This window comes from Ovis canadensis, chromosome 1 (genome assembly GCF_042477335.2).
Source record: "Ovis canadensis isolate MfBH-ARS-UI-01 breed Bighorn chromosome 1, ARS-UI_OviCan_v2, whole genome shotgun sequence".
Classification (NCBI taxonomy): Eukaryota; Metazoa; Chordata; class Mammalia; order Artiodactyla; family Bovidae; genus Ovis; species Ovis canadensis.
Window position 1 is genome coordinate 98,394,899 of NC_091245.1, and position 27,054 is coordinate 98,421,952.

At 41.5% G+C, this 27,054-nt stretch overlaps 1 protein-coding gene across 9 annotated transcripts in view; it reads left to right on the plus strand.

The window, feature by feature from the left end:
- Positions 1 to 27,054, plus strand: part of PDE4DIP (phosphodiesterase 4D interacting protein) — a 250,860-nt gene that overhangs the window by 138,677 nt on the left and 85,129 nt on the right. For 8 of the 9 annotated variants that reach the window (XR_011259665.1, XM_069602460.1, XM_069602428.1 and 5 more), the window contains one exon: positions 2,652 to 2,769. Coding sequence is in view for 8 of the 9 variants with exons in the window: in XM_069602460.1 (XP_069458561.1) it covers positions 2,652 to 2,769 (118 nt within the window). In the remaining variant the exon portion in view is untranslated. The remainder of the gene's footprint in view (positions 1 to 2,651; positions 2,770 to 27,054) is intronic. The other variant, XM_069602480.1, reaches the window with a different exon arrangement.

Sequence of the window (27,054 nt, forward strand, 5' to 3'; positions counted from 1 at the left end):
GGCTTTGCTGGAATCCAGACCCCGAAGGCACACCACCTCCAGAAGCATACAGTGCTATGTCAGGTACCCAGAATTTTGTTCATGCTCTTCCTTTGTGGGGAAACATCTGTGTTTTCCCCTCCTGGTGAACTCTTGTTCATTCTTCAGAACTCATGAGGCATCAATGGTTACTTCTGTGAAGGCTTTCGTGACAGAATTAAGTATTTATATTCTTGTTTTGTATGCGTGCATGCTCAGTCACTGAGTCATGTCCTACTCTTTGTGATCCCATAGACAGTAGCCCTCCAGGCTGCTCTGTCCATGGAATTTTCTAGGCAAGAATACTGGAGTGGGTTGTTATTTCCTACTCCAGGGGATCTTCCTGACCCAGGGGTCAAACCTGCATCTCCTGTGTCTCCTGCATTGGCAAGTGGATTCTTTAGCACTGCACCACCTGGGAAACCCTTGTTCTGTATGCACATCCCTTAGTGTACAGTCTTCTGTGCATTGTCGTATTTTCTTTCAGATCTTCTCTGCTAGATTACCTGAGACTCTGTCCCATCTCTGTATTCCAATGAACACTTGTCAAACCAAAAGGAAAAAAAAAAGACTGACATACCTAACAAATTGAAGGAGTTCATGTCAGACGGCCTTGAATAGCTTTGTAAAGTAGGAAAGTAGATCATCTGTAGAGACTGAGGGTCAAAGAGAATAGTAAGGTATGAGGCTTCGGAGCAGGCAATGGCACCCCAATCCAGTACTCTTGCCTGGAAAACCCCATGGATGGAGGAGCCTGGCAGGCTGCAGTCCATGGGGTCGCTAAGTCGGACATGACTGAGCAACTTCACTTTCACTTTTCACTTTCATGCATTGGAGAAGGAAATGGCAACCCACTCCAGTGTTCTTGCCTGGAGAATCCCAGGGACGGGGGAGCCTGGTGGGCTGCCGTCTATGGGGTCGCACAGAGTTGGACACGACTGAAGTGACTTAGCAGCAGCAGCAGCAGCAAGGTATGCGGCTTAAGAAAAGTAGAGATGTTCTGGCACAGATACCATGGGGAGGTTAATAATGAAGTCCGCATTCGTCATCATAACTATCATTGCAACTTGCATTCATATACATTTTTAAGTTTTTAAAGTTCTTTCTCATCCCCAAATCTAAGCTGATGCTCATACCTTAAATTAATTTATAATTTCTCTATGAGATTCCTACTTGACTTTCTGGTGCCCTTAACCTTTTGGCCATACCGTTTTCCTGCCAAGGTGCTGTCACTGTCTTAACATATGCTGTGTTGCATGCATGCTCAGTTGTGACCCCTGGGACTGTAGCCCGCCAGGCTCCTCTATCCATGGGATTCTCCAGGCAAGAATACTGTCGTGAGTTGCCATTCCCTTTTCCAGGGGGTCTTCCTGACCCAGGGATCACACCTGCATTTCCTGCATATCCTGCATTGGCAGGCAGATTCTTTACCACTGAGCCACCTGGGAAGCCACACACACAGGAATAATAATCACAATCAGAAATTTTACATCTATCACCAGCATGTTTTCCAAGGACAGGTACCTCTAGTACTCAGACTTACACACAAAGAAACAGTAAGATATGTCTTGCACAAAACTGTTGATTTGAACCTGGGTTTATATACATCAGCACAGCATGCAGTCTTTGACAACTGAATTCTGGTCTGAATTTCCATCCTCTTCTCTAGCCATTGTCTCTTCCCTGCCAGTAACTTTTCCCCATATATCTTGTATCTTCATGCCTTCATTCCTTTATTTAAACTTCTTCCTCTGAGCCTATAAAACAATCCAGTCTTCAAAATCTCTTCTCCTGAGCTTCCTTCAGGCTCCTCCAAGTCAAATGAATGACTTCTTCTCTATCTTTCTTCCTGTAGCTGCACGACAATACTCACTGTACTATTTGGTTCATACCTCTGGTAGGGTAGCACTTATTATAGTCTATCTGTTGATATATCTGTGACTCCCTATACCCAAGACTCTTGGCACACATACCAAAAAGGTTTAACTTTCTGTAGAAATTGTGTGTTTTCCAACTTTATATCAGCAGTACATTGGGGATGCATTGAATTATATATATAATGTGTGTATATGTGCCCAGTCATGTCTGACTCTTTTTTGACCCCATGGATTGTAGCCCACCAGGCTCCTCTTCAGGGATTCTTCAGGCAAGAATACTGGAATGGGTTGCCATTGTCTTCTCCAGGGGATCTTCCCTACCCAGGGATTGAACCCACATCTCTTGTCTCCTACATTGGCAGGTGGATTCTTTACCACTGTGCCCCCTGGGAAGCCTATATACATGATGGTTACTTAATAATTGTTTTTTTAACTGCAACAACAATAACAAATAAACAAAAAGACCCACAACTTCTGAGAGTTTTATACTTATGATCTGTAGATCCATGGATCGGCTTTGGGAGGTCTATGAACCTTCCATTATGACAATGTAGGCAAAAAACTCATTTGTGTATATATTGGGGGACTGGGGCCGAGAATGCATGGCTTACTGAAGAAAAGTATCAAAGAGTTCGATTATTTTAAAAAGGTAAAAACTTACTGTACCAGACCATGCTATCTTTGGAGTGGGCTGAAAAATAAAGTTAGTAATGTATCATGACCATAATTGTTGTTCTTACTTTTTCTTTGCTCTAGAAGAATTGAAGAACTGAGTCAAAGCCTGGCTGCACAGGAGAAACTTGTAGAACAGCTGTCTCAAGAGAAACAGCAACTGCTACATCTGTTGGAGGAGCCAGCTGACATGGAAGTGCAGGTGAGGTTTGCGCTGTACATCCTGAGGCACTTGCTTCATGCTTTAAGGAGCCCAACTTTACATATAAATGTGTTAGTCTTCTACTGCTGTGTAAGCAATTACTGCAAACTCAGTGGTTCAAAACAGCATGTATTTATTATTCCAGAGTTTCTGTAGGTCAAGAGTCCAGGTGTGACTAGCTGACTTTTCTGCTCAGAGTCTCACAAGTCTGAAATCAAGGTGTCAACTGGGCTGCTTTCTCAGCCAGAGGATCACTTAGGGAAGGATCCACTTCTAAGCTCCCTCAAGTTGTTGGAAGAATATTGCTGTGCGATTGTAGTAGTTACAGCAGCTAGCTTCTTCACAGCAGCAGTGGAGAGAGATAGTCTCTTACTTCTCGACAGTTTTTTAAGGGGTTCACCTGATTAAGTCAAGCCATCAGTGTACTATCCCTTTTGGTTAACTTAAAGTCAACTGAGTAGGGATTTTAATTACATCTGCCACCCCTTCACTTTTGCCATATAATATTGCATAACTATGTAGTGATATCCCTCACCTTTGCCATTAAATTAAAAGACGGTTACTCCTTGGAGGAAAAGTTATGACCAACCCAGATAGCATATTCAAAAGCAGAGACATTACTTTACCGACTAAGGTCCATCTAGTCAAGGCTATGGTTTTTCCTGTGGTCATGTATGGATATGAGAGTTGGACTGTGAAGAAGGCTGAGCGCCGAAGAATTGATGGTTTTGAGCTGTGGTGTTGGAGAAGACTCTTGAGAGTCCCTTGGACTGCACGGAGATCCAACCAGTCCATTCTGAAGGAGATCAGCCCTGGGATTTCTTTGGAAGGAATGATGCTAAAGCTGAAGCTCCAGTACTTTGGCCACCTCATGCGAAGAGTTGACTCATTGGAAAAGACTCTGATGCTGGGAGGGATTGGGGGCAGGAGGAGAAGGGGACGACAGAGGATGAGATGCTGGATGGCATCACTGACTCAATGGATGTGAGTCTGAGTGAACTCCAGAAGATGGTGATGGACAGGGAGGCCTGGCGTGCTGTGATTCATGGGGTTGCAAGGAGTCGGACACGACTGAGCGACTTAACTATGACTGAACTATAACTATGTAGTGATATCCCTCACCTTTGCCATTTTCTGTTGGTTAGAGGCAAGTTACAGGTCTTTCCACATTCAAGGAGTGGGGATTATATGAAGGTGTGGATACCAGGAGGTGAGGATCACAGAGGCCATCTCAGGATTCTGCCTGCCACACTGAGTGATGTATAGCTATAGAGAATGCAGTGTGGTTTTAATATTGAGCAGAGAACCCTCACCACTGTGAAAGTAATGGCGTTAATCTGTATGGTTGTTCTTGGAGGTTACCTCAGAAGGAACTCCTCTTCTTCATTCAACTTTTAATTTACTAAAAATATACTTTACGAAGGAACCCTAGGATCCATCTCTGCTCAAGCAACATAAACAATTATGAGGTATTCTTACAAATCTTAGATCAATGATGAAGCAAAATGTGCAATTTAGTTTATTGGTTACATATACAAAGGTTGGAATCAGGTTAAAAAGAGCAGGGCTAACAATGAGTATAAAGCAATGTTTTCCACCCTTCCCATATCATGACAAAAAATAGCTAATAATAATAAACATGTAGAAAATGACATGATTTACAACATAATCAAGTTGCTTAAGTGACTTTTTCTATTTTTTCTTGTTATCAACTGCTCTTTTTTATTACTCAAGTCATAAATAGCAATTACGTAAAATAATATCTGAAAATTCAAATAAGCAAAAAAATGTTTCCAATAGCTATGACCAATATAAAAGAAATACAGTTTTTAAAATTGAGACCCTGCACTAAATTTACTCATTAATTGTAGTTTTAAATAGTAGCAAATGATAATATTTATAAGGGGCGGCAGAAATGGATGGAGCTCTCACTTGAAAGTGGCCAGCCTGGGTGTTTAGACCATGATGAGGGCAGAAGAAATCACTATCTTGACTGCACTGTCAACCCCTTGGACTCTAAATCCATTTTGGTGGAAAGCTCTGGCTAACAAACCCAGAAAATGATGTGCATACATGTAATTTGATAGATATGAGTAAAAATTAAAGTTCATAGGCTTTTTGCAGGATACATATTGAAATATATGGAAGATCCCGCAACACTTTAAAATTTGAAATAACTTGGTTGGAAATTAGAAGAACTGGATTTCTTTCCTGATTCTTTCTTTATTAACTATGGATAGTCACTTCTATGGATACATCACTTCTCAGCCTCTGTATGTGTAAAATGGGAAAATTTAGCCCAAATAATCTCCAAAGGATCCTTATAATTTTGACATTCTGAGTTCAGCATCATTGGGGAAAGTGTATAGTCCCCAAGATAAGCACTTTCAAAGAAAAATACTCATGTAAATTCTGAAATAAAATCACTCTCATTGTTCTAGTTTTATATTTACAGACACATTGATGTGATATATTTATGTACACATTTATTTTCATTAGTATCTTTGGTAAGCACTGAAATGAGTATATGTAGTTAAATATTTGAATGCTAATAAGGAGAAATGAGTTGGTATCAGTTTTTAAAACAGACTTGAAGAATAGAAAAATTATAATTTCAAAGAGACTAAATTATTTACCAATCTATCCTAAAGGAATGCTTAGAATAAGTTAAGTACAGTGTCTAGAGGATAATAACATTGGGTGAGCAGAGAAAAGAAATATATCAAGTCACATAAATTGTACTAACTTGATATGCTTCTTTAATGTTGCTGGGACCTATAAAGGTTTATTGTTGTTACTGCCCAACATTTTGTACACTTGATCACATTGTGCTGTGAGTTCTGTCAATCAGTGTTTCCCAACCTTTTGCATAGAAAGCTCAGTTTCATAGGAGAAAATTGAGGGTCTCTGTTACTCTGAAGTAAGTGACTGAGGCTGGTCGTGGTTAGAGGTGATTACCTGTGTTTACCTTCTGACCCGTCCACCACCTGAGACCTGAGGGCATGACATCTCAGCACAGGGGTGGGCCACTTTTTTAGATGTTGTCCAGAACACCCAAAATGGAAAGCTCTGCCATAGAGGGCCTCTGACAGTTGGTTCTCTCAAATGTGGAGGAGAGAAAGCCTCCCATAGTTCCCTTTCTAGTTACTCCCTTTGGGTCTGTGCCTTATGAAGGAAAAAATAAATCGGCACCAAGTGCTGCTCAGTATGCCTAGAATTGTTTCATATTATCATTTCCTTCTCCAAGGGATCTTCCTGACCCAGAAGTTGAACCGAGTCTCCTGCTTTGGCAGGCGGGTGGGTTCTTTACCACTGAACCACCTGGGAAGCCCAGTTATCATCTCTAAACAGCCCAAAGAAGACTGGCCAGAGAGTCAGCTGTATAGTGAGTGTTCAGAGAATCCTCTGAAACTTCTCTCGATGTGTGTCCAGGTTCCAAAAGAAAACACTGTTTTGGTCACAGTGTTTCTGTCTTATATTCTATGGCCTAAATAGAAAGAAATTTGAAATTTGGGACTTTATTTAGTTTGGGACTATTTAGCCGTGCTCAAGTGGTTCAGATTGTCATAGTGAAAGGATACAGTCAAGTCCTTTTTAGAGAAATAATCTTGGTCCTTCAAGAACCAATTCTAATACGAAGTCTCTTGAGTTTTAATTAGGGAAGCAGAGTGGTATGAAAGAGTGAGCTCAGGTTTTGGCATTTGATTCCAGCGTAAACACTTTTTAGATGAATGGCCTTGAACAAGTTACATAGCCCTTCCAAGTACAATTTCCTCCTCTGTAATGTTCATCTCTTTATAAGCATTAGAAATAATATGTGTATAGTGCCTAACAGTGCTCAAAACATGGTAACTACTGTTGTCATTATGCATGTCAACAACCTGGAAGAGAGTAAGGCTATTCTTAAAATGAGTAGCAGCTAAAAAAGACATAGTCATTGAGTCAGATATTGCAGACTTGACTCACATTGTAACTATCTTTGTCTTATGAAAGACAAAGATAAAATTATTAAACATAGCATATTTGTGAGATTAATGGTCACAGTTATCCCTTTGGACCTGTTACCCTTACACATAGAAAAACTGGTTCATAGGCAAAGATCAAACTCAAAGTTATCAGTTTGTGTTATTGCTCCCCAGGAAGACCACAACAGAGTATGAATCCTTCAGGGTAAATTGGTCACAACGAGAATCATAATCTCATTTTAGTCTCCTAAACACACAAAAAAATACTGAAGCACTTTCTATAACATCTTGGGATCATGTAGTCATATTCTAATGATTCAGATTATTATAATATTAAGACCTAAAAGTAGTTTTCACAGGATTTCCTAATACCTATTCCAAGTATAATTTAAAATATTATCAATGAATATTCAACAACTTTTCTATAGTAATAACATCAGCACATATGGTAGCATTTTCTGTGTGCCAGGTGCTACTCTAAATACCTTATATTAACTCAGTTTAAGTCTCGAAGCAACCCAGTAAATTAGATACTGAACTACATGAAACATAAAAAGAGATTATAATAAACCAGTGGTCATATTAATATGTAAATTTTAAGGCACAACTCTATTAAAAGATATAAAGAAATAAGCAGATGCTTGTATGTGGAGTCACAGCTTCAAATACAGACTAATGTTAATTGGCAATTAAAGAACAGCAGGTGGCAATGTCAAGGTGAAAAGCTGTTGGTAAGATTTCCGATAAAGAAATAACATAATCCTCCTTTAATTTACACATCCGTTTAATTCATAGAAGATTCAGAGTATATTAACGTTGGGTTCCTATATACAACAGAATTAAGTCCTAGATTTAGATGATTATATAAACAATTTGATTATTTCCAGTAGTGCCCAGTGGAACATTTGAAGGTCATTCAGATTTTGGGACAAGGCTCTGTCCTGCCTATTGCCAGTTATGTTGTACCCCTAGCCCCACTCATCATTGAAACAAGAAATGCCCCACAAATTTTCAATGCATTCTAGGATATGGCTGCTTGATAAGAACCACTTGTCTGGGAGTCCTGGCCTTCAAAGGGTTTAAAGCCAATAAGTGACTGGCATATAAACAAAGTATTAAAATGCAGCTTGACAAATGGAGAGAAATATAAGAATATACTCATAGTGCTAACAGAACCCAGAGAGGAAAGGGATTATCTCTATCTTTGGAAGTCAGAGAAAGCTTCACTTGGAAGTCAGCCTGGACCTGGGGCCTTAAAGGCTGAGTACCCTAGGCAGACAGTAAGAGCAGGGCATTCTAGGCATGGGAACGATATGTATAATGGTATGGAACACACTCGAGGAATTGGGAGTCATTGTGTTACCAAATATATGAGAAGTGTTGAAAAATGATGGAATATATAGCTGGAAAGTCCCATAAATGTCAAGCTAAGAACTTCATGTTCTAGGCATGGGGTTCCCAATCTCTGGGCTGCAGAATGGTACCTCCTACCAGATCAGCGGCAGAATTAGATTAGAAATAAAGTGCACAATGAATGTAATGAGCTTGAATCACCCTGAAACCATCCCCCCACCCCTAGTCCATGGAAAAATTATCTTCCATGAAATTATCCCCAGGTGTCAGAAAGGTTGGGGACTGCTGTTCTAGGTAATAAAGAACTAAAAATTAAAACAAAAAGCAAAGGGAATAAAAGCCTTTGAAGTGGCATTATAGAAAGACAATCCTGGTGGTTATTTAGATGCAGGATTGACTGAGCAGATCACTGATGTCATCTTCCAGGTGGCTCAGTGGTAAATAATCTGCCTGCCAATGCAGGAGTCAGATGAGACGCTGGTTCAGTCCCTGGATTGGAAAGATTCCCTGGAGGAGGAAACAGCAACCCACTCCAGTATTCTTGCCTAGAGAATTCCATGGACAGAGGAGCCTGGCGGGCTACAGTCCAGAGGGTCACACAGAGTTGGACATGCATGCACTTGGGATAGCAAATCATGGTTCATTGCAGCTATTAACTGCTTTAACCTAGCCCATTCTGTTAGATAAAGGTAAAGAATAAAACCAGTTACAGGGCACTTTGCCTATACAGTGATATGTGACAACTCTATATTTGTGACACCTCCAGCCCTGATGCTGGGAAAGATTGAAGGTGGGAGGAGAAGGAGACAACAGAGGATGAGATGGTGGATGGCCTCACCGACCCAACGGACATGAGTTTGGGTAAACTCCGGGAGTTGGTGATGGACAGGGAGGCCTGATGTGCTGCAGTCCATGGGACTGCAAACAGTCAGACATGACTGAGCAACTGAACTGAACTGGACTGAAGCCCTTGATGCGGGTGTTATCCTCGTTTGCTAACAATAGCAGCATCTTAGTTCTACTATATTATACTCAAACTGTAATCTGTCCTGCCACTTGTCATTGCAGGAGCCACACCTCCACGGTGTGAAAGGCACAAGTTAAATTTCTAAGCTCTGGGCCTGCTCCACAGAGACTGAAGAATTTCTTCATCTCCAGAAAAGCCATCCCCAAAACCCCTTACAGATGTTAGGGAACGAAGGAGCTTGAGTTCCGAGGAGTGATTCAATTACTCCACCTCCCAGCCCCTCCCAGTTGGGAACTCCACACCTGGGCTTCAGAAGAAAGACAGCTCACAACTCATACACTTCTAGGTTTGAGTTGTTCAAATGTAAGACACTCATCTTACCCCTCCTCCCATAAAAAATTTTATACTTCTCATGTAATCCCAGTATGAAAGTCTGGACGGAGAAATAATCTCTGAGCTTCAGAGTCTTCCTCAAATAAGAAAGACAGTGTTGATAAAAATTATTTAATTTATTTTACTATCCCTCTAGCTGTTTGCCTTTTTCATTCTACCAGAATGTTGTGCGTGGTTGTTGCCTCTAAGCTCTGTCCAGCTCTTTGCAACCCTACCAACTATAGCCCACCAGGCTCCTCTATCCATGGGATTTTCCAGGCAAGAATACTGGAGTGGGTTGCCATTTCCTTCTCCTTTCCAACCCAGGGATCAAACCTGCGTCTCCAGTTTGGTAGGCGGATTCTTTATTAGCATCCATTTTAGCTGGATTGTACCTGTAGGATACTTATGAACTTCTTTTGTATGATTAACTTCGTAGAACAACAACAACAACAATAGCACAGCCTTGACATGCCATGGGTTGACAACACTCCATGTTTGCTTTCGATGCTCCATGTCCATTCAAATCAACAGCATGTTGCGACCACAGTGGTCAGGAGCTTCATGATGGAGCTGTCAGGCCACGGCAACTTGTCTACATCTTTCTTACTAGGGACTCAGAAAACCTAATAAAATGCAGTTTACAAAGTGTTTTTCTCTTCCTTAGTGAAGGTATCCACAAAGTTGCAGGCGAAAGCTGTCAGTTGTTCTGGTTATTGATATTATTCTCTTCTTCAGAATCAATGTGCCCACTCAGTCGCATCCGACTCTTTGTGACACTTTGGGCTATAGCTTGCCAGACTCCTGTGTCCATGGGATTTTTCAGGGAAGGATGCTGGGATGGGTTGCCATTTACTGTTCCAGGGAATCTTCCATGACCTAGCATTGAATCCATGTCTCCTGCATTGCAGGTGGATTCTTCACCTGCTGAGCCATCAGGTGAAGGGGCTGAGAAAGGTAGCCCCGTTCTATGGAATGGTAGAAGCTTTATTTAAAAGAACTTTTGAAATGAAACCAGATCTGAAGGGTATGAAGGCAGGAGGTGAGATAATATCCTTGCAAAGGAATATCTGGAGAAATTCTTGCTTTGTTTCTTTTTTTCTCCTCTGCAATCCCCCCCACCAGTATTATATAAACACCATTTTTAATGTGTGATTACACTGTGGTTGGCCTAAAAAATAACACAGGACAACAGACTTAAGGGAGTCATCCATTAAGCCATCAGGACCTTCCTCCTCACACAAAGCAGCAGACACTCGAGCCATTGCATCTATGCCTCCTTTGGAACCTAATGTAAATATCACTGCATGCAGTGAGGCAGATTTCCTAAAATAGCTAACATTCCAGTGTTACCGTGGTGACATCTGATGTAGAAGGTTAAGGCAAGAATGCACTCTAAATGCTCAAGGCAGAGGCTGAAAACCTTTCAGGGATTAGCAGCTCAGGCAGCTCCAGCCAACTTCATGTAAGGAGATTTCTTTTTTTAAGAGCAGGTTTTCAGTATCCCCTTCTTAAGCTGATGAAATTGAAGCTAGAGACTCATTTATAAATCATCATTCAATATCAGTGTCTTCCAGACAAGCCTTCATTGGTAATATGTCTCAGAAACAGGCTTTATCACCCAAGGTAATCATAGTTCTGTTAGAGCAAGAGAGGAGGTGGAAAAATGAGGTGTTTCTTTGCAGCTTTATTTACTGAACACTTACAATGCACAAGGTACTGTAAGGTGAAGGAAGAGAAGACAAAAACATAAAGTTAGTCTCTGACCTCTGGGGATTACAATCTAATTGGAAGATAAGAAAATCTCTGATGGAAACAAAATACAAAGCAGAGGAGAAAGGGGAAAAAAAATCAAAGAAAGGGGCTGGGTGGGCAGTGAAGATTCTGGTCTGTAAGAAATAAACAGGATTTTAATAAGAGATTAAAAAAATAATAGACATCAATTTATTTATTCATCCAATGGAGTACATCAGAAGATAACACAATGAGTAAAGTGTGGTTCCTCTTCTTAAGGAGCTTACCTGCCTAAGGGGAGGGAGGTAATACACATATTACTATGGGTATAAAAAGTGCTTTGGAAGTTCAGAGACGAGAAAGATATGAGGGGATTAAGAAAGGCAGCTTAAAGGAAATACTTGAGGCTGGATAGGACTTTGACAAGTGGAGGTGGTAACAGTGGGAAAGAATGTTACAAGTAGGTAAGAGAGAGGTAGGAAATCTCAGGGTAAGGAAGCAGTAGGTGAAATAGTGAGGATGTGCAGGCAGACAGTTGAGTTTAGGCTGGAGAGAGAGGATAATGCTGGAGTCAGAGGACCTTAGATGGCAGGTCAAGAAGTTTATAATTGTGGGTTAAGTCTTTAGGTCTCCAGGCTACTATGCAGGAAAATGATATATTGAGATGTCTTAGAAAGATTAATCTGGAAAGAGGAATGAGTAGAGAAAGAAGGTGAGAGGACTATATTATGGAACTCTATGACTTAAGATATGAGGTTGCTAGAGGGTAACCAAGAATGAAAGATTTGTGCTAAGGCAAAAAGAACGAAGGCTCCAATACTTTGGCCACCTGATGTGGAGCACCAACTCGTAGGAAAAGACCCTGATGATGGGGAAGATTGAAGGCCAGAGGAGATGGGGGCAGCAGAGGATGAGATGGTTGAATGGCATCATTGACTCAAGAGACATGAATTTGAGCAAACTCTGGGAGATAGTGGAGGACAGAGCAGCCTAGCGTGCAGCAGTTGATGGGGTTGCAAAGAATCAGAAACAACAACAGCAACAAAAGAATGAAATAAAATTTTAAGATATAATAGCCTGACAATGCAGGAGAAATAAGAAACACAGGTTTGATCCCTGGGTGGGGAAGATCGCCTGGAGAAGGAAATGGCAACCCCAGCCTACTCCAGTATTCTTGCCTGGAGAATCCCATGAACAGAGGAGCCTGGCAAGCTACAGTCCGTGGGATCACAGAGAGTCAGACATGACTGAAGGGACTTGGCATCTACGCAAGTGATTCATTCATTCACTCATGTAATCCAGTCAGTGACTATTTATTGAGTCCCTACCATAGCCAGACACTGGTGCGATTAAGTGCTGGAGAAACTATAAGAATAAGCATGGTAGAGTCCTTCCCTTCAGGGAGCATATATTCTAATAAGGGAGCTAAATAATGACAATCCCAAAGAAACGCAATGCCAAAGAATGCTCAAACTACCACACAATTGCACTCATCTCACATGCTAGTAAAGTCATGCTCAAAATTCTCCAAGCCAGGCTTCAGCAATACGTGAACCATGAACTTCCAGATGTTCAAGCTGGTTTTAGAAAAGGCAAAGGAACCAGAGATCAAATTGTCAACATCTGCTGGATCATGGAAAAAGCAAGAGAGTTCCAGAAAAACATCTATTTCTGCTTTATTGACTATGCCAAAGCCTTTGACTGTGTGGATCACAAGAAACTGTGGAAAATTCTGAAAGAGATGGGAATACCAGACCACCTAACCTGCCTCTTGAGAAACCTGTATGCAGGTCAGGCAGCAACAGTTAGAACTGGACATGGAACAACAGACTGGTTCCAAATAGGAAAAGGAGTATGTCAAGGCTATATATTGTCACTGTGCTTATTTAACTTATATGCAGAGTACGTCATGAGAAACGCTGGGCTGGAAGAAGCACAAGCTGGAATCAAGATTGCCGGGAGAAATATCAATAACCTCAGATATGCAGATGACACCAACCTTATGGCAGAAAGTGAAGAGGAACTAAAAAGCCTCTTGATGAAAGTGAAAGAGAAGAGTGAAAAAGTTGGCTTAAAGCTCAACATTCAGAAAATGAAGATCATGGCATCTGGTCCCATCACTTCATGGGAAATAGATGGGGAAACAGCGGAAACAGTGTCAGACTTTATCTTTTTGGGCTCCAAAATCACTGTAGATGGTGACTGCAGCCATGAAATTAAAAGACGCTTACTCCTTGGAAGAAAAGTTATGACCAACTTAGATAGCGTATTGAAAAGCAGAGATATTGCTTTCCCAACAAAGGTCTATTTAGTCAAGGCTATGGTTTTTCCAGTAGTCATGTATGGATGTGAGAGTTGGACTGTGAAGAAAGCCGAGTGCTGAAGAATTGATGCTTTTAAACTGTGGTGTTGGAGAAGACTCTTGAAAGTCCCTTGGACTGCAAGGAGATCCAACCAGTACATTCTGAAGGAGATCAGCCCTGGGATTTCTTTGGAAGGAATGATGCTAAAGCTGAAACTCCAGTACTTTGGCCACCTCGTGCGAAGAGTTGACTCATTGGAAAAGACTCTGATACTGGGAGGGATTGAGGGCAGGAGGAAAAGGGGATGACAGAGGATGAAATGGCTGGATGGCATCACGTACTCGATGGACGTGAGTTTGAGTGAACTCTGGGAGATGGTGATGGACAGGGAGGCCTGGCGTGCTGCGATTCATGGGGTCACAAAGAGTTAGACACGACTGAGTGACTGAATTGAACTGAACTGAAATAATGATATAATCAAGCAAATAATCGCAAACTGTGATAGATACATTGAGAAAAGAAAAAAGAGCAAGGATTAGCAAACTATCTAGCAAAGACCAGATATAAATAATTTAGACTTTACAGGCCATAAGATTTCTGCCATTGTAGTACAAGACCAGCCATACACAATACATGAAGGGCTTGGCATAGCAGTATTCCAATAAAACTTTATTTACAAAAACAGGTGGGGGTCGGGTTTAGCTCCCAATTCATAGTTCCCATGACCCTTAATAGATAATTAGGAGGAAAGAGGGGAGGCACTATAGGTAAAGGGAAGATGGCAAAAAAGAATTCCATCTTTCCTGGGATAATTTTGAGATGTCTCTGACACCTATAGTTGCAGGTATAAATAGTAATTGGCCATTTGAGAGTTGAACTCAAATATCTCACTAAAAGATATTCTTTTAGTGGTTCTGGGTACCAATTGCAACATGTGTGTTCGGAGCAGGAGCACTTCCCTCACTGAGCCATTATTAGACATAGCAGAGTGTCCGAGAATTCAACTCAATTTTGATACTGTCTACCTGGAGACAGCATCAGAGCCCACAGTTAAGGATTCAGTCTCACCTTAAGGACTGCCTCCACACTCCTCTCAGTGACCCCTCCATCCCTCTCCTTCCCACCCCTGGGGCTTCAGACAATGGCTACAAATCCCACTTTCTCACCTGTGCCTCTGGCCAGCAATAGATTAGAAGTTTCAATGGCCTCCTCCTTGGACTTCAGACACCAGTCAGAAGTGTAGACTGTTACATGTATGACCAACTTGCTAGAAATTAGAAGTTCACATGATACAATCCCCTCCTTGGGTTAGATTAATTTGCTAGAGCTGCTCACAGAAGTAAGAGAAACAGTTTACTTACTGGATCACTGGTTTATTGTATAAGGATATAACCCAGCAACAGCAAGATGAGAGAGATGATTGGGCAAGGTATGTGAGAAGTGATGTGGAGCTCCCAAGCCTTCCTTCACCAAGCACAGTACTCTCCCTGAATTTCCAGGCATTCACCAACCCAAAAGCTGTCTGAACCCAGTCCTCTTGGGTTTTTATGGAGGCTTCATTACAAAAGCATGACTGACTGGATCATTGGCCATTGGTGATTGACAGCCTTCAGGTCTTTTTCCCTTCCTCAGAGATTGGGGATAGGACTGAAAATTCCACCAGATCACCTTACTTGTCTCCTGAGAAACCTGTATGCAGGTCAAAAAGCAACAGTTAGAACCGGACATGGAACACTGGACTGGTTAAAATTGGGAAAGGAGTCCGTCACGGCTGTATCTTGTCACCCTGCTGATTGAACTTATATGCAGAGTACACCATGCAAAATGCCAGGCTGGATGAATCTCAAGCTGGAATGAAGACTGTCAGGAGAAATACCAACAACCTCAGATATGTAGATGATACCACTCTAATGGCAGAATGTAAAGAGAAACTAAAGAGCCTTTTGATGAGGGTGAAAGAGGAGAGTGAAAAAGCTGGCTTAAAACTCAGCATTCAAAAAACTAAGGTCATTTATCTGGCATGGCAAACAGAACAGGGAAACAATGGAAATAGTGACAGATTTTATTTTCTTGGGCTCCAAAATCACTGAGGACAGTGACTGCAGCCATGAAATTAAAAGATACTTCCTCCTTGGAAGAAAAGCTATGAAAAACTTAGACAGTGTATTAAAAAGCAGAGACATCACTTTGCCAACAAAGGTCCATATAGTCAAAGTTACAGTTTATCCAGTAGTCATATACAGATGTGAGAGTTGGACCATAAAGATAACTGAGCACTGAAGAACTGGTGATTTTGAATTGTGGTGCTGGAGAAGATTCTTGAGAGTATGTTGGACAGCACGGAGATCAAACCTGTTAATCCTAAAGGAAATCAACCCTGAATATTCATTGGTAAGACTGATGCTGAAAGTGAAGCTCCAATACTTTGGCCACCAGATGCTAAGAACCAACTCATTGGAAAAGACCCTGATGCTGGGAAAGATTGAGGGCAGGAGGAGAGGGGGACCACAGAGGGTGAAATGGCTGAATGGCGTCACCGACACAATGGACATGAGTTTGAGCAAACGGGAAGATGATGAAGGACAGGGAAGTCTGGCGTGCTGCAGTCCACGGGCTTGCAAAGAGTAGAACAGGATTTAGTGACTGAACAACAGTAACAATCCTGTTCCTCTGGCGACTACCCCACGCTTTGAGTCACCTCATTGACACAATAAAAGACACCTTTATCACTGTTATCTTTTAGGCAATGCCGAAGATTTAGGATTCTGTGCCAGAAAGAGGGACAAACCAAATATATATTATTATTAATCCCAGTATCATAAGTATAAGTTGGAAGTTATTAATACAAAGATGGAAAAGGCTGTGTATGCTTAGTCACTCAGTCGTATCTGACTCTCTGAGACCCCATGGACTGTAGCCTGCCAGGCTCCTCTGTCCATGGGGATTCTTGAGGCAAGAATACTGGAGTGCGTTACCATGCCCTCCTCCAGGGGGATCTTCCCAACCCAGGGAAGATCCCAGGGATTGAACCCAGATCTCCTGTACTACAGGCAGATTCTTTGCCATCTGAGCCACCAGGGAAGCCCATCACAGTATCAAAAATATAAATTGGCAGTTATTAATACAAAGATGGAAAAGGCTGAGATGATATTGAAAGAGAATGAAAAGACAGGTGAAAATGGCCTAGGACTGACTCACTCTAATTGAACACCTACAAAAGGTTCATAGTGGGTGTGACTCTGAATTTACAAATTCAGTTATGCAGGAAATAGCACATTACTTTCCTTAAATCAACTTAATGTTACCCTGAGTCCTTATCCTAGTCAGGCTGGTGGGAAATTAAATTCCATTCGTTTGGTACTTCCTTCTCCCCACTCTCTCAGTTATGTGACGGACCCTAGGCTTTATCAGGTGTCAAAGCATCAAGGAGACTACTCTGATCATTGGTCCACTGATGAAGCACCTCTGCCATAGCACACACAGTTCTACCAATCCTAAGTGGACTCTGATGGAGCCTAGACTAGACTTCGGAGAAGGCAATGGCACCCTACTCCAGTACTCTTGCCTGGAAAATCCCATGGACGGAGGAGCCTGGTAGGCTGCAGTCCATGGGATCGCAGAGGGTCAGACACGACTGAGCGACTTCACTTTCACTTTTCACTTTCATGCACTGGAGAAGGAAATGGCAACCCACTCCAGTGTTCTTGCCTGGAGAATCCCAGGGACGGGGGAGCCTGGTGGGCTGCCGTCTCTGGGGTTGCCCAGAGTCGGACACTACTGAAGTGACTTAGCTGCAGCAGCAGCAGACTAGACTTTATCCTCTCCAAGTCACCCAGGCCTTCTCCTCGCAGGTCCGGCTGCTTCTGCAGGACACTAATAATGGAGGTGGGTCCCTGTTTCTCTTTGACCTCCCACCTCCACCCCATTCTCTTCCTGATTTGGGTGAAAACTCACCCTTTCCTCTTTTGTTGACCTCAAAGACATTTCTCTCTTTTCTCTTCCATACTGGGGCACCTGGCTTAATCTTTTCAGTGGGTTTAAAATTTTGTCCAAGTCAGGAAATGCATTTGACTTTAGTCCACCTCTGTTCTTTGCTCTGCAAAAAACTAGTCAAGGGAATGCTAAGGGACTTAGGAAAGAGGTGGGTGGGGGTATACAGGTAATACATCTATATTCAAAAATTTACCTTGTCGCCATTTGATCAGGGAAGAAATGTGAGATGAGCTGAAAGGGAAATAGGTTAGGATATTTTTGTATAGATATTGAAATGCCAGGCTAAGGGTTTTGGATTCTGTAGGTAGTGGGGCTTCCCTGGTAGCTCAGCTGGTAAAGAATTTGCCTGCAATGCAGGAGACCCTGATTCGATCCCTGGAGAAGGGAAAGGTAGGTAGTGGACATGCTATAGGTTGTGGACAGTTATGGATCTTTCCCATAAATGCTCTAGAAATAGTATGCAGGATGATAGAGAGTTAAGCATCTAAGGCTGTGTAACATGATTCAGGTTTCAGGTTTTAAGAACTCTAAAAGGACAGTGTAGGGAAGATGTGAAACAACATTTCTGAACACACTGGAGATGCTCAGAAATAGGGTCAAAAAGAATTTAGCGTTTGGCTTAATAGGGAAGGATTCTGAGAGGTTAAGGGTGACACCTCTTTAGTTTACGAGTCTAACCTGTTGTGGATAATAGTTTATGTTTGACCTCATTCCTCCTGATGTTTGTCCAGATAGTGACAATGTCTTAAAACTCCATTCCCCTCTCACCTGTGGTTTTTTTTTTTTTTTCCCCTGGTTTATTTTTATTTCTTTGGTTCCAGTTTTCATCTGTATCTATTTGTTTCTTATTTTGCTTTGGTAAAATTGTGCAGCATGTGAGGTCTTAGTTCCCAGGCCAGGGAGAACCTGGGCCTCCTAGTAGAGTCCAGTAGAATCCAAATCACCAGACCATTCAGGAAGTCATCAGCTGTTTTTTGCTTGCTTGCTTGCTTTTGTTTTTTGGCTGTATCCCATGATTTGTGGAATCCTAGCTCCCTGACCAAGGATTGAACCCAGGCCCCTGCAGTGAAAGCGGTGAATCTTAGCCACCGGACTGCCGGGGAATTCCCTCGCCTGTGTTTCGATTGTGGAAGAGCTCTACTTAGTTTTTCCACTTAGTTTTTCCCTCGGTCCCTAAATACTGCATGTCCCAAATAAAACTTTGTATAATCTTTTTGCATATGGCCTCAATTCCCACATTTCTGTTTAGACAATTTTCCTACCAGTCTTCCCGACCAAAACCCTTATCACCATGTTTAACCTTTCATCCTCTCTGCATCAAGTCCTGGTGTTCATTCCTTCAAAACGACTCATATTTACCACTTTTTTTTTTCCCCATTTTTATACTGTACCACATTATCCCACATATGAATCATGGCAATGGGTTTTTTAGCAAGTCTTCCCTGTAACCATCCCAAAATCTGTCCTTAAAACTTCAAGCCATTCTGTTATCTGATTTCCCTAAAATAAGCTTTTCATCATGTCATTCTTTGCTCAAATTCATAACACCAAGTCCAAATTCTTTTGCCTTTCTCAAACATTAACCAAATTATAGTTGCTAAGGCCCACCATAGCATAGGGTCTGGTTTTCAGGTGGCCCTTCATATATGTTCTTTGAATGAGCAATTTTTGAGATGTACAAAGTGTGTATATAGATAGATACATGGATTAGGATCAGATGTCCCACAAAATCCTCTTTACTAACAGGCTAGCACCAGATTTAACCTAACTCCCAAGACTTTTCATGATGCTACTTTCTTCTTTTTTTTTTTTTTACTTTTGCTTTCTTTCTCTTTTTTCCCTTTCCTTTGTTTCCTCCATCCTAAATTCCATTTCAAGTCCCACTCTTGTCCACTTCACCTGAATTAGCTCACACTTATCTCAGCTTTTTCTGCACTTACATTGAAGTTATCAGTACCATTTAGTTTACCAGTCAGTTATTCCAATTGTAGCATGCACATTCTCACCCCTTCAACTAAACTGAAAACTCCCTGAAGACAGAGAGAGAAAAAAAAACCACTGAGTTTGCATAAATTCTTGCTCATCGGCTGATTAACAGGTATTTTGAAATGCAATGAAACAGCTGTGGATATTTAATAACATGAAAGCCTGCAGTGTTTACTATATTAAGATAAGTTCTGCTGATAACCATATTACTGCAGTTTGTAGTTGAACTGGAAGTCTCGTGGTATTAAACCAACTGTTTTGAAATGCTGTGTGTTTAATTAATGCAAAGGACGATGGCTTCTGTCTTCTTCAGGATTTCTAACCAGCAGAGGGAAATCATGCACATGCTTGTGGCGTTACCATAAAGTCTACCTGGCTTGACTTTGATATTCTCCCATTTCCTCAGATGCTTTTGTTTCTCTGCCAGAATGACTTTTTTTCCTGGGGGGAGGGGCATAGTTTTTAGTAATTAGGACAGCTATTTTCAATGTCATAAACTAGGGTAATGAAATCTAATACAACTGGTTTGGGACATAGGGATTTTCCACCTCTTGGAAACTCCCTCCCAGCCCAGAATGAGGTCTTAGAAACACTACAACAGAGGGAGTACAAAAGTAGCTACGGTTCTAAGAGAATCTTCCCAGGCCCCCAGACTTGGAGATCAAAATAGAGATAGTGCAAAAGACCCCGATCATAATAGTACTTAGGAATCTTGTTCCAAAGGAGCATCTCGCTCGCTCAGTCGTGTCCGACTCTTTGCGACCCCGTGGACTGTGTAGCCCACCAGGCTCCTCTGTCCATGGAATTTTCCAGGCAAGAATACTGGAGTGGGTTGTCATTTCCTTTCCAAAGCAGCATACAGTTCTCTAAATGCAACAATTTTGTATGTAGTTCTTCCTTAATGAGTTTTCCCATTTATCTGTAGAACTGATCTTTTGGCTGAGATGTGTCGGAATACACTTTAAGAGTTCTGTTTGGTTCTCAGCAGCATCTGTATGATCTGAGAATCTGTTGGGAATACACATTATTGGGCCCCTTCTCAGACCAACTGAATTAGAAATGTGTTACAAGCCCTCCAAGTGATTCTGATACATGCCAAAGGTAGAAAAACCACTGTTTAATTTCAATATGTTTATTTTGTAGATTAGGAAATTAAGGGCCAGATATAAGTGATTTGACTTAGGATAGACAGCAAATAGGAGAAGGCAAGGGCACCCCACTCCAGTACTCTTGCCTGGAAAATCCCATGGATGGAGGAGGCTGGAAGGCTGTGGCTGCCATCCATGGGGTCGCTGAGGGTCAGACACTACGGAGTGACTTCACTTTCACTTTTCACTTTCCTGCGTTGGAGAAGAAAATGGCAACCCACTCCAGTGTTCTTGCCTGGAGAATCCCAGGGATGGGGGAGCCTGGTGGGCTACCATCTATGGGTCGCACAGAGTTGGACATGACTGAAGTGACTTAGCAGTAGCAGCAGACAGCAAATATGTGCTTGTGAATGCACTTGTCGATTCATTTTGAGGGCAAACTGCTGATATATAAAATTAATCCTTTGCTTAATTCATCACATTCATTAATAGCTTATAATATGAAAATTGTTCTCAGTAAAATTTTCCTTTATTATGTACTTTTGATAAGTTTTAGAAGTAATCAGTTCAGTTCAGTTGCTCAGTCTTGTCTGACTCTCTGCGACCCCATGAACCACAGCACGCCAGGCCTCCCTGTCCATCACCAACTCCCAGAGTCCACCCAAACCCATGTCCATTGTGTCAGTGATGCCATCCAACCACCTCATCCTCTGTTGTCCCCTTCTCCTCCTGCCCTTAATCTATCCAAGCATCAGGGCCTTTTCAAATGAGTCAGCTCTGCATCAGGTGGCCAAGGTATTGGAGTTTCAGCTTCAACATCAGTCCCTCCAATGAACACCAGGACTAATCTCCTTTAGGACAGACTGGTTGGATCTCCTTACAGTCCAAGGGACTCTCAAGAGTCTTCTCCAACACCACAGTTCAAATGCATCAATTCTTCGGCGCTCAGGTGTCTTTATAGTCCAACTCTCACATCCATACATGACTACTGGAAAAACCATAGCCTTGACTAAATGGACCTTTGTTGGCAAAGTAATGTCTCTGCTTTTTAATATGCTGTCTAGGTTGGTCATAACTTTCCTTCCAAGGAGCAAGTGTCTTTTAATTTCATGTGTGCAGTCACCATCTGCAGTGATTTTGGAGCCCAGAAAAATAAAGTCAGCCACTGTTTCCACTGTTTTCCCCATCTATTTCCCATGAAGTGATGGGACCAGATGCCATGATCTTCATTTTCTGAATGTTGAGCTTTAAGCCAACTATTTCACTCCCTTTTTTCACTTTCATCAAGAGGCTCTTTAGTTCTTCACTTTCTGCCATAAGGGTGTTGTCATCTGCATATCTGGGGTTATTGATCATCACAAAAACCCTAGGTCTTACCTTAACAAATGCTTCACTTCAATCATAAATGTATGGTGTGTGTGTGCGCGCGTGCTCAGTTGTTCAGTTGTTCCCAACTCTTTGCGACCCCATGGAGTGTAACCTACCAGGCTCCTCAGTCCGTGAGATTTCCCAGGCAAGAATACTGGAATGGGTTGCAATTTCCTTCTTCAGGGGATCTTCCTGACCCAGGGATCGAATCTGTATCTCTTGCATCTCCTGCATTGACAGGCAGATTCTTTTACTGTGCCATCTATATGGTATGTATGTGTATATAAAATAATATTTTCCAAAGCTCATATGAATAGGAACTATGAAGTTTCAATTGAGCCTTTTACAGAATTTCTTCTGGGCTACATTTTATTTTCCCAGTTTTCAAAGCTATTCTTACGATCAAGTAGAGGTTGTTTGTTTAGTCGCTAAGTCATGTCCAACTCTTTTGTGACCCTGTGGATTCTAGCCCATCAGGCTCCTCTGGCCATGAGATTTCCCAGGCAAGAATACTGGAGTGGGTTGCCATTTCCTTCTCCAGGGAATCTTCCCGACTCAGGGACCTGTGTCTCTTGCTTGGCAGGTAGATTCTTTACCACTGAGCCACCAGGGAAGCCCAAAGTAGAAGTTACTTTTCACCAAAGAAATCCCTCAGATTAAAATTTTATGAGTACTCACATATTTATTTACTCCTTTAATCTTTTAAAAATTGAACTAATAATAACATTTCAAATCTACAGATAAAACCGTTTAGTTCAGTGGGCTTCAAAATTGTATACATCCATGTAACCATCACCCAAAACAAGATATAGAACATTTTCATCACTCCAGAAAATTCTGTTGTTCCCCCTGTCAATCAGTTGTTACCCTATCTCCCTCCACCCCAGCCAGTAACCACTTTCTGAATTTCTATTATTATATAAATAGTTAGACTTTAAGTTGTTAGACTTAAATGAAATCACACAGGGTATATTGATATGCTTGTTTCACTTAAGATGCTTTTGTGATTCATTCATGTTGTGGGTATCAGACTTCATTCTTTTTTACTGATGGTTAATATTGGGTGCACTAGTGGAAAAGCATCTGCCTGGCAATGCATCAAATGCAGGATACATGGGTTCTATCCCTGGGTTGGGAAGATTCCCTGGAGAAGGAAATGGCCACCCACTCCAGTATTCTTTTCTCTTTTCTCTGATTTCTGTAGTGGGGGCTACTCTTTCTTGTGGTGTGCTGGTTTCTCATTGTGGTGCCTTCTCTTGTGGAGCGTGGAAAATTTCATGGACAGAGAAGCCTGGCAGGCTACAGTCCATAGTGTCACGAAGAGTTGGACGTGACTGAGCACACACGCACTTCTAACATTGCATTATATAAACATATCAAAATGTGTTTATTCTACCTCTTAGTAACACTTTATCTTATCAGAAAATCAATATATGCTTATTACAGAAGATTACAGAATACAAATGAGGAAAGGAGAAAGGAAGTCTCCATAATTATACTCTCCAGACTTAATCACTAAATAATAACTTGCATATCCCCTTGAACTTTTGTTTATATAAACTGTCCACAGATGTTTATCACGTATATTATAAAAGTTCTCGTTGTAGGTTCAAGTTTTACTACTTAGACTCTATGTGTCTTAAATTGGCACAATTCTTAGTTGTTTTGTTGTTGTTGTTGTTGTTGTTTTTGCCTTGAGGCTTGTGGGAATGTCAGTTCCCTGACCAGAGATTGAACCCAGGCCACAGCAGTAAAAGCCAGTGGAAATCAGTAGGCTGCCAGGGAACTCCTCTTAGTTTTAACTATAGGATATTTCCAAATTTTAAAACATTTAAAAACTAATATATGAATATATACATATCACCGTAGATTCAAATAATCCATGGTATACAGAATAAAAGTAAATATTCTGTTCAGCTCCCCATTTTGCTTGCCTCCCCAGAGGTAGACAGTGTTAACTAGATACAAAAAAATCTTGACCAAGATGATATTGGTAAGAACTGTGAAGTGCTGAATTTATTGTCCATAATTTTTGTTTCTTTTCTTCTCTCTCTTTTAAAAAACAATTATTTATTTATTTATGGCTGGGCTGGATTTTCGTTGCTGTGGGCAGGCTTTTCTCTGATTTCTCTAGTGGGGGCTACTCTTCCCTGTGGTGTGCCAGCTTCTCATTGTGGTGCTTCTCTTGTGGCGCATGGGCTCTAGAGTACAGGTCCGGTAGTTGTGGTTCATAGGCTTAGTTGCTGTAAGGTATTGAAGATCTTCCTGGACTAAAGGGATCAAACCCATGTCCTCTGAATTGGCAGGACCATCAGGGATGTCCCACATAACTTTTCTTCTGAGTTTCACTTTAAAATTTTTATTTTCAGTTGATCTATACAAAAGTTATCTTTTTAGCTGTACAAAAAAAGATCTTCATGACCCAGTTAATTACCATGGTGTGATCACTTACCTAGGGCCAGACATCCTGGAATGTGAAGTCAAGTGGGCCTTAGGAAGCATCACTACAAACTAAGCTAGTGGAGGTGATGGAATTCCAGTTGAGCTATTTCAAATCCTAAAAGATGATGCTGTGAAAGTGCTGCACTCAATATGTCAGCAAATTTGGAAAACTCAGCAGTGGCCACAGGACTGGAAAAGGTCAGTTTTCATTCCAATCCCAAAGAAAGGCAATGCTAGAAAATGCTCAAACTAGCACACAGTTGCACTCATCTTACATGCTAGTAAAGTAATGCTCAAAATTCTCCAAGCCAGGCTTCAGCAATACATGAACCATGAACTTCCAGATGTTCAAGCTGGTTTTAGAAAAGGCAGAGGAGCCAGAGATCAAATTGCCAACATCCGCTGGATCATGGAAAAAGCAAGAGAGTTCCAGAAAAACATCTATTTCTGCTTTATTGACTATGCCAAAGCTTTTAACTGTGTGGATCACAATAAACTGTGGAAAATTCTTCAATAGATGGGAATACCAGACCACCTGACCGGCCTCTTGAGAAATCTGTATGCAGGTCAGGAAGCAACAGTTAGAACTGGACATGGAACAACAGACTGGTTCCAAATAGGAAAAGGAGTACATCAAGGCTATATATTGTCACCCTGCTTATTTAACTTATATGCAGAGTACATCATGAGAAATGCTGGGCTGGGTGAAGCACAAGCTGGAATCAAGATTGCCGGGAGAAATATCAATAACCTCAGATATGCAGATGACAACACCCTTATGGCAGAAAGTGAAGAAGAACTAAAGAGCTTCTTGATGAAAGTGAAGGAGGAGAGTGAAAAAGTTGGCTTAAAGCTCAACATTCAGAAAACGAAGATCATGGTATCTGGTCCCATCACTTCATGGGAAATAGATGGGGAAACAGTGGCTGACTTTATTTTTCTGGGCTCCAAAATCACTGCAGATGGTGATTGCAGCTATGAAATTAAAAGACGCTTACTCCTTGGAAGAAAAGTTATGACCAACCTAGATAGCATATTCAAGAGCAGAGACATTACTTTGCCAACAAAGATCTGTCTAGTCAAGGCTATGGTTTTTCCAATAGTCATGTATGGATGTGAGAGTTGGACTGTGAAGAAAGCTGAGCGCCGAAGAATTGATGCTTTTGAGCTGCGGTGTTGGAGAAGACTCTTAAGAGTCCCTTGGACTGCAAGGAGATCCAACCAGTCCATCTTAAAGGAGATTAGTCCTGGGTGTTCATTGGAAGGTCTGATGTTGAAGCTGAAACTCCAATACTTTGGCCACCTGATGTGAAGAGCTGACTCATTTGAAAAGACCCTGATGCTGGGAAAGATTGAGGGCAGGGGGAGAAGGGGATGACAGAGGATGAGATGGTTGGATGGCATCACTGACTCAATGGACATGAGTTTGGGCAGGCTCCAGGATTTGGTGTTAGACAGGAAGGCTGGCATGCTGTGGTTCATGGGGTCGCAAAGAGTCGGACCTGACTGAGCAACTGAACTGAGTTGAAAAATATCAAATGATCATGTTAGGAGAAGTTCTAGTACTCTAGCTTACTATCCATTTTGAAATACGGTCTTTAAGTATTTCCTCCGGGAGTAGAGTTGAGTGCTTTATTAATCTTGTTGGAAGCCAAGAAATGTATAGCTCTCTTTTCTAGTATGTTGATATTTGTTATAGCAAACATATTCTTCAATGCCAAGTTGCTTTTTCTCTGTTTGTGCTGACTTGCATGTCTATGTCAACTATCTGTATGATATCATTAAAGTTTAGAGACTGCAGGTCAGGTGCAAAATCTTATTAAAGAATACAGAATAATACAAGGTATTATTTAGAGTTTGCTCCCAAAGAGCACTTTTGTTTCATTAATTACTTTGTTTCATTTTGCATTTTCTTCAGTAAGAGAATGTGGCTTGCACCCACAGCCAAAGATGAGGCCTTAATTAATATCTTAGTTTGTACTTTTTGGACTTTTGCGTCCTTGCTATTCTTGAAGACAATACTTAAGACAGGGTATAGCAGGGTAGTGTTCTGGCAGGCCAGAAATTCCTCGCTTCTGTATAGACTCCAAAGATTGTTACTTAATTTCTTCTGACTCTGAAGCTCATATAGCTAGAGGTAGGCAAAAACGCACCTATGGTGAGTTTTACTTGGAAATCTCTTTTACATTCTTGGTTTGGGGGCCAGAATGTGCATATTTAGGTGAAATCACAGATGCAAAGTTCCGTAGCCTACTAAAGCCAAAGCTCTAAGGACTGTCCTTATCATTCATGGTGGAGCTACTAAGATTTTGTTTCGATGATTAAATAAAAGAGTGATACAATATTATGTGTACAGAGTCCCATTTGTTTAATGAGCCAAATTCTGTTCAAGTACTTACCCCAAATCATCTCATTAAATCCTTCATAAGAACTCCAGTACTTTGGCCATCTCATGTGAAGAATTGACTCATTGGAAAAGACTCTGATGCTGGGAGAGATTGAGGGCAGGAGGAGAAGGGGCCGACAGAGGATGAAATGGCTGGATGGCATCACTAACTCGATGGACATGAGTCTGAGTGAACTCCAGGAGTTGGTGATGGACAGGGAGGCCTGGCGTGCTGCAATTCATGGGGTCTCAAAGAGTTGGACACGACTGAGCAACTGAACTGAACTGAAGAACTTTGGGGGTTTATTATGGGTTTTCATTGAAGGCA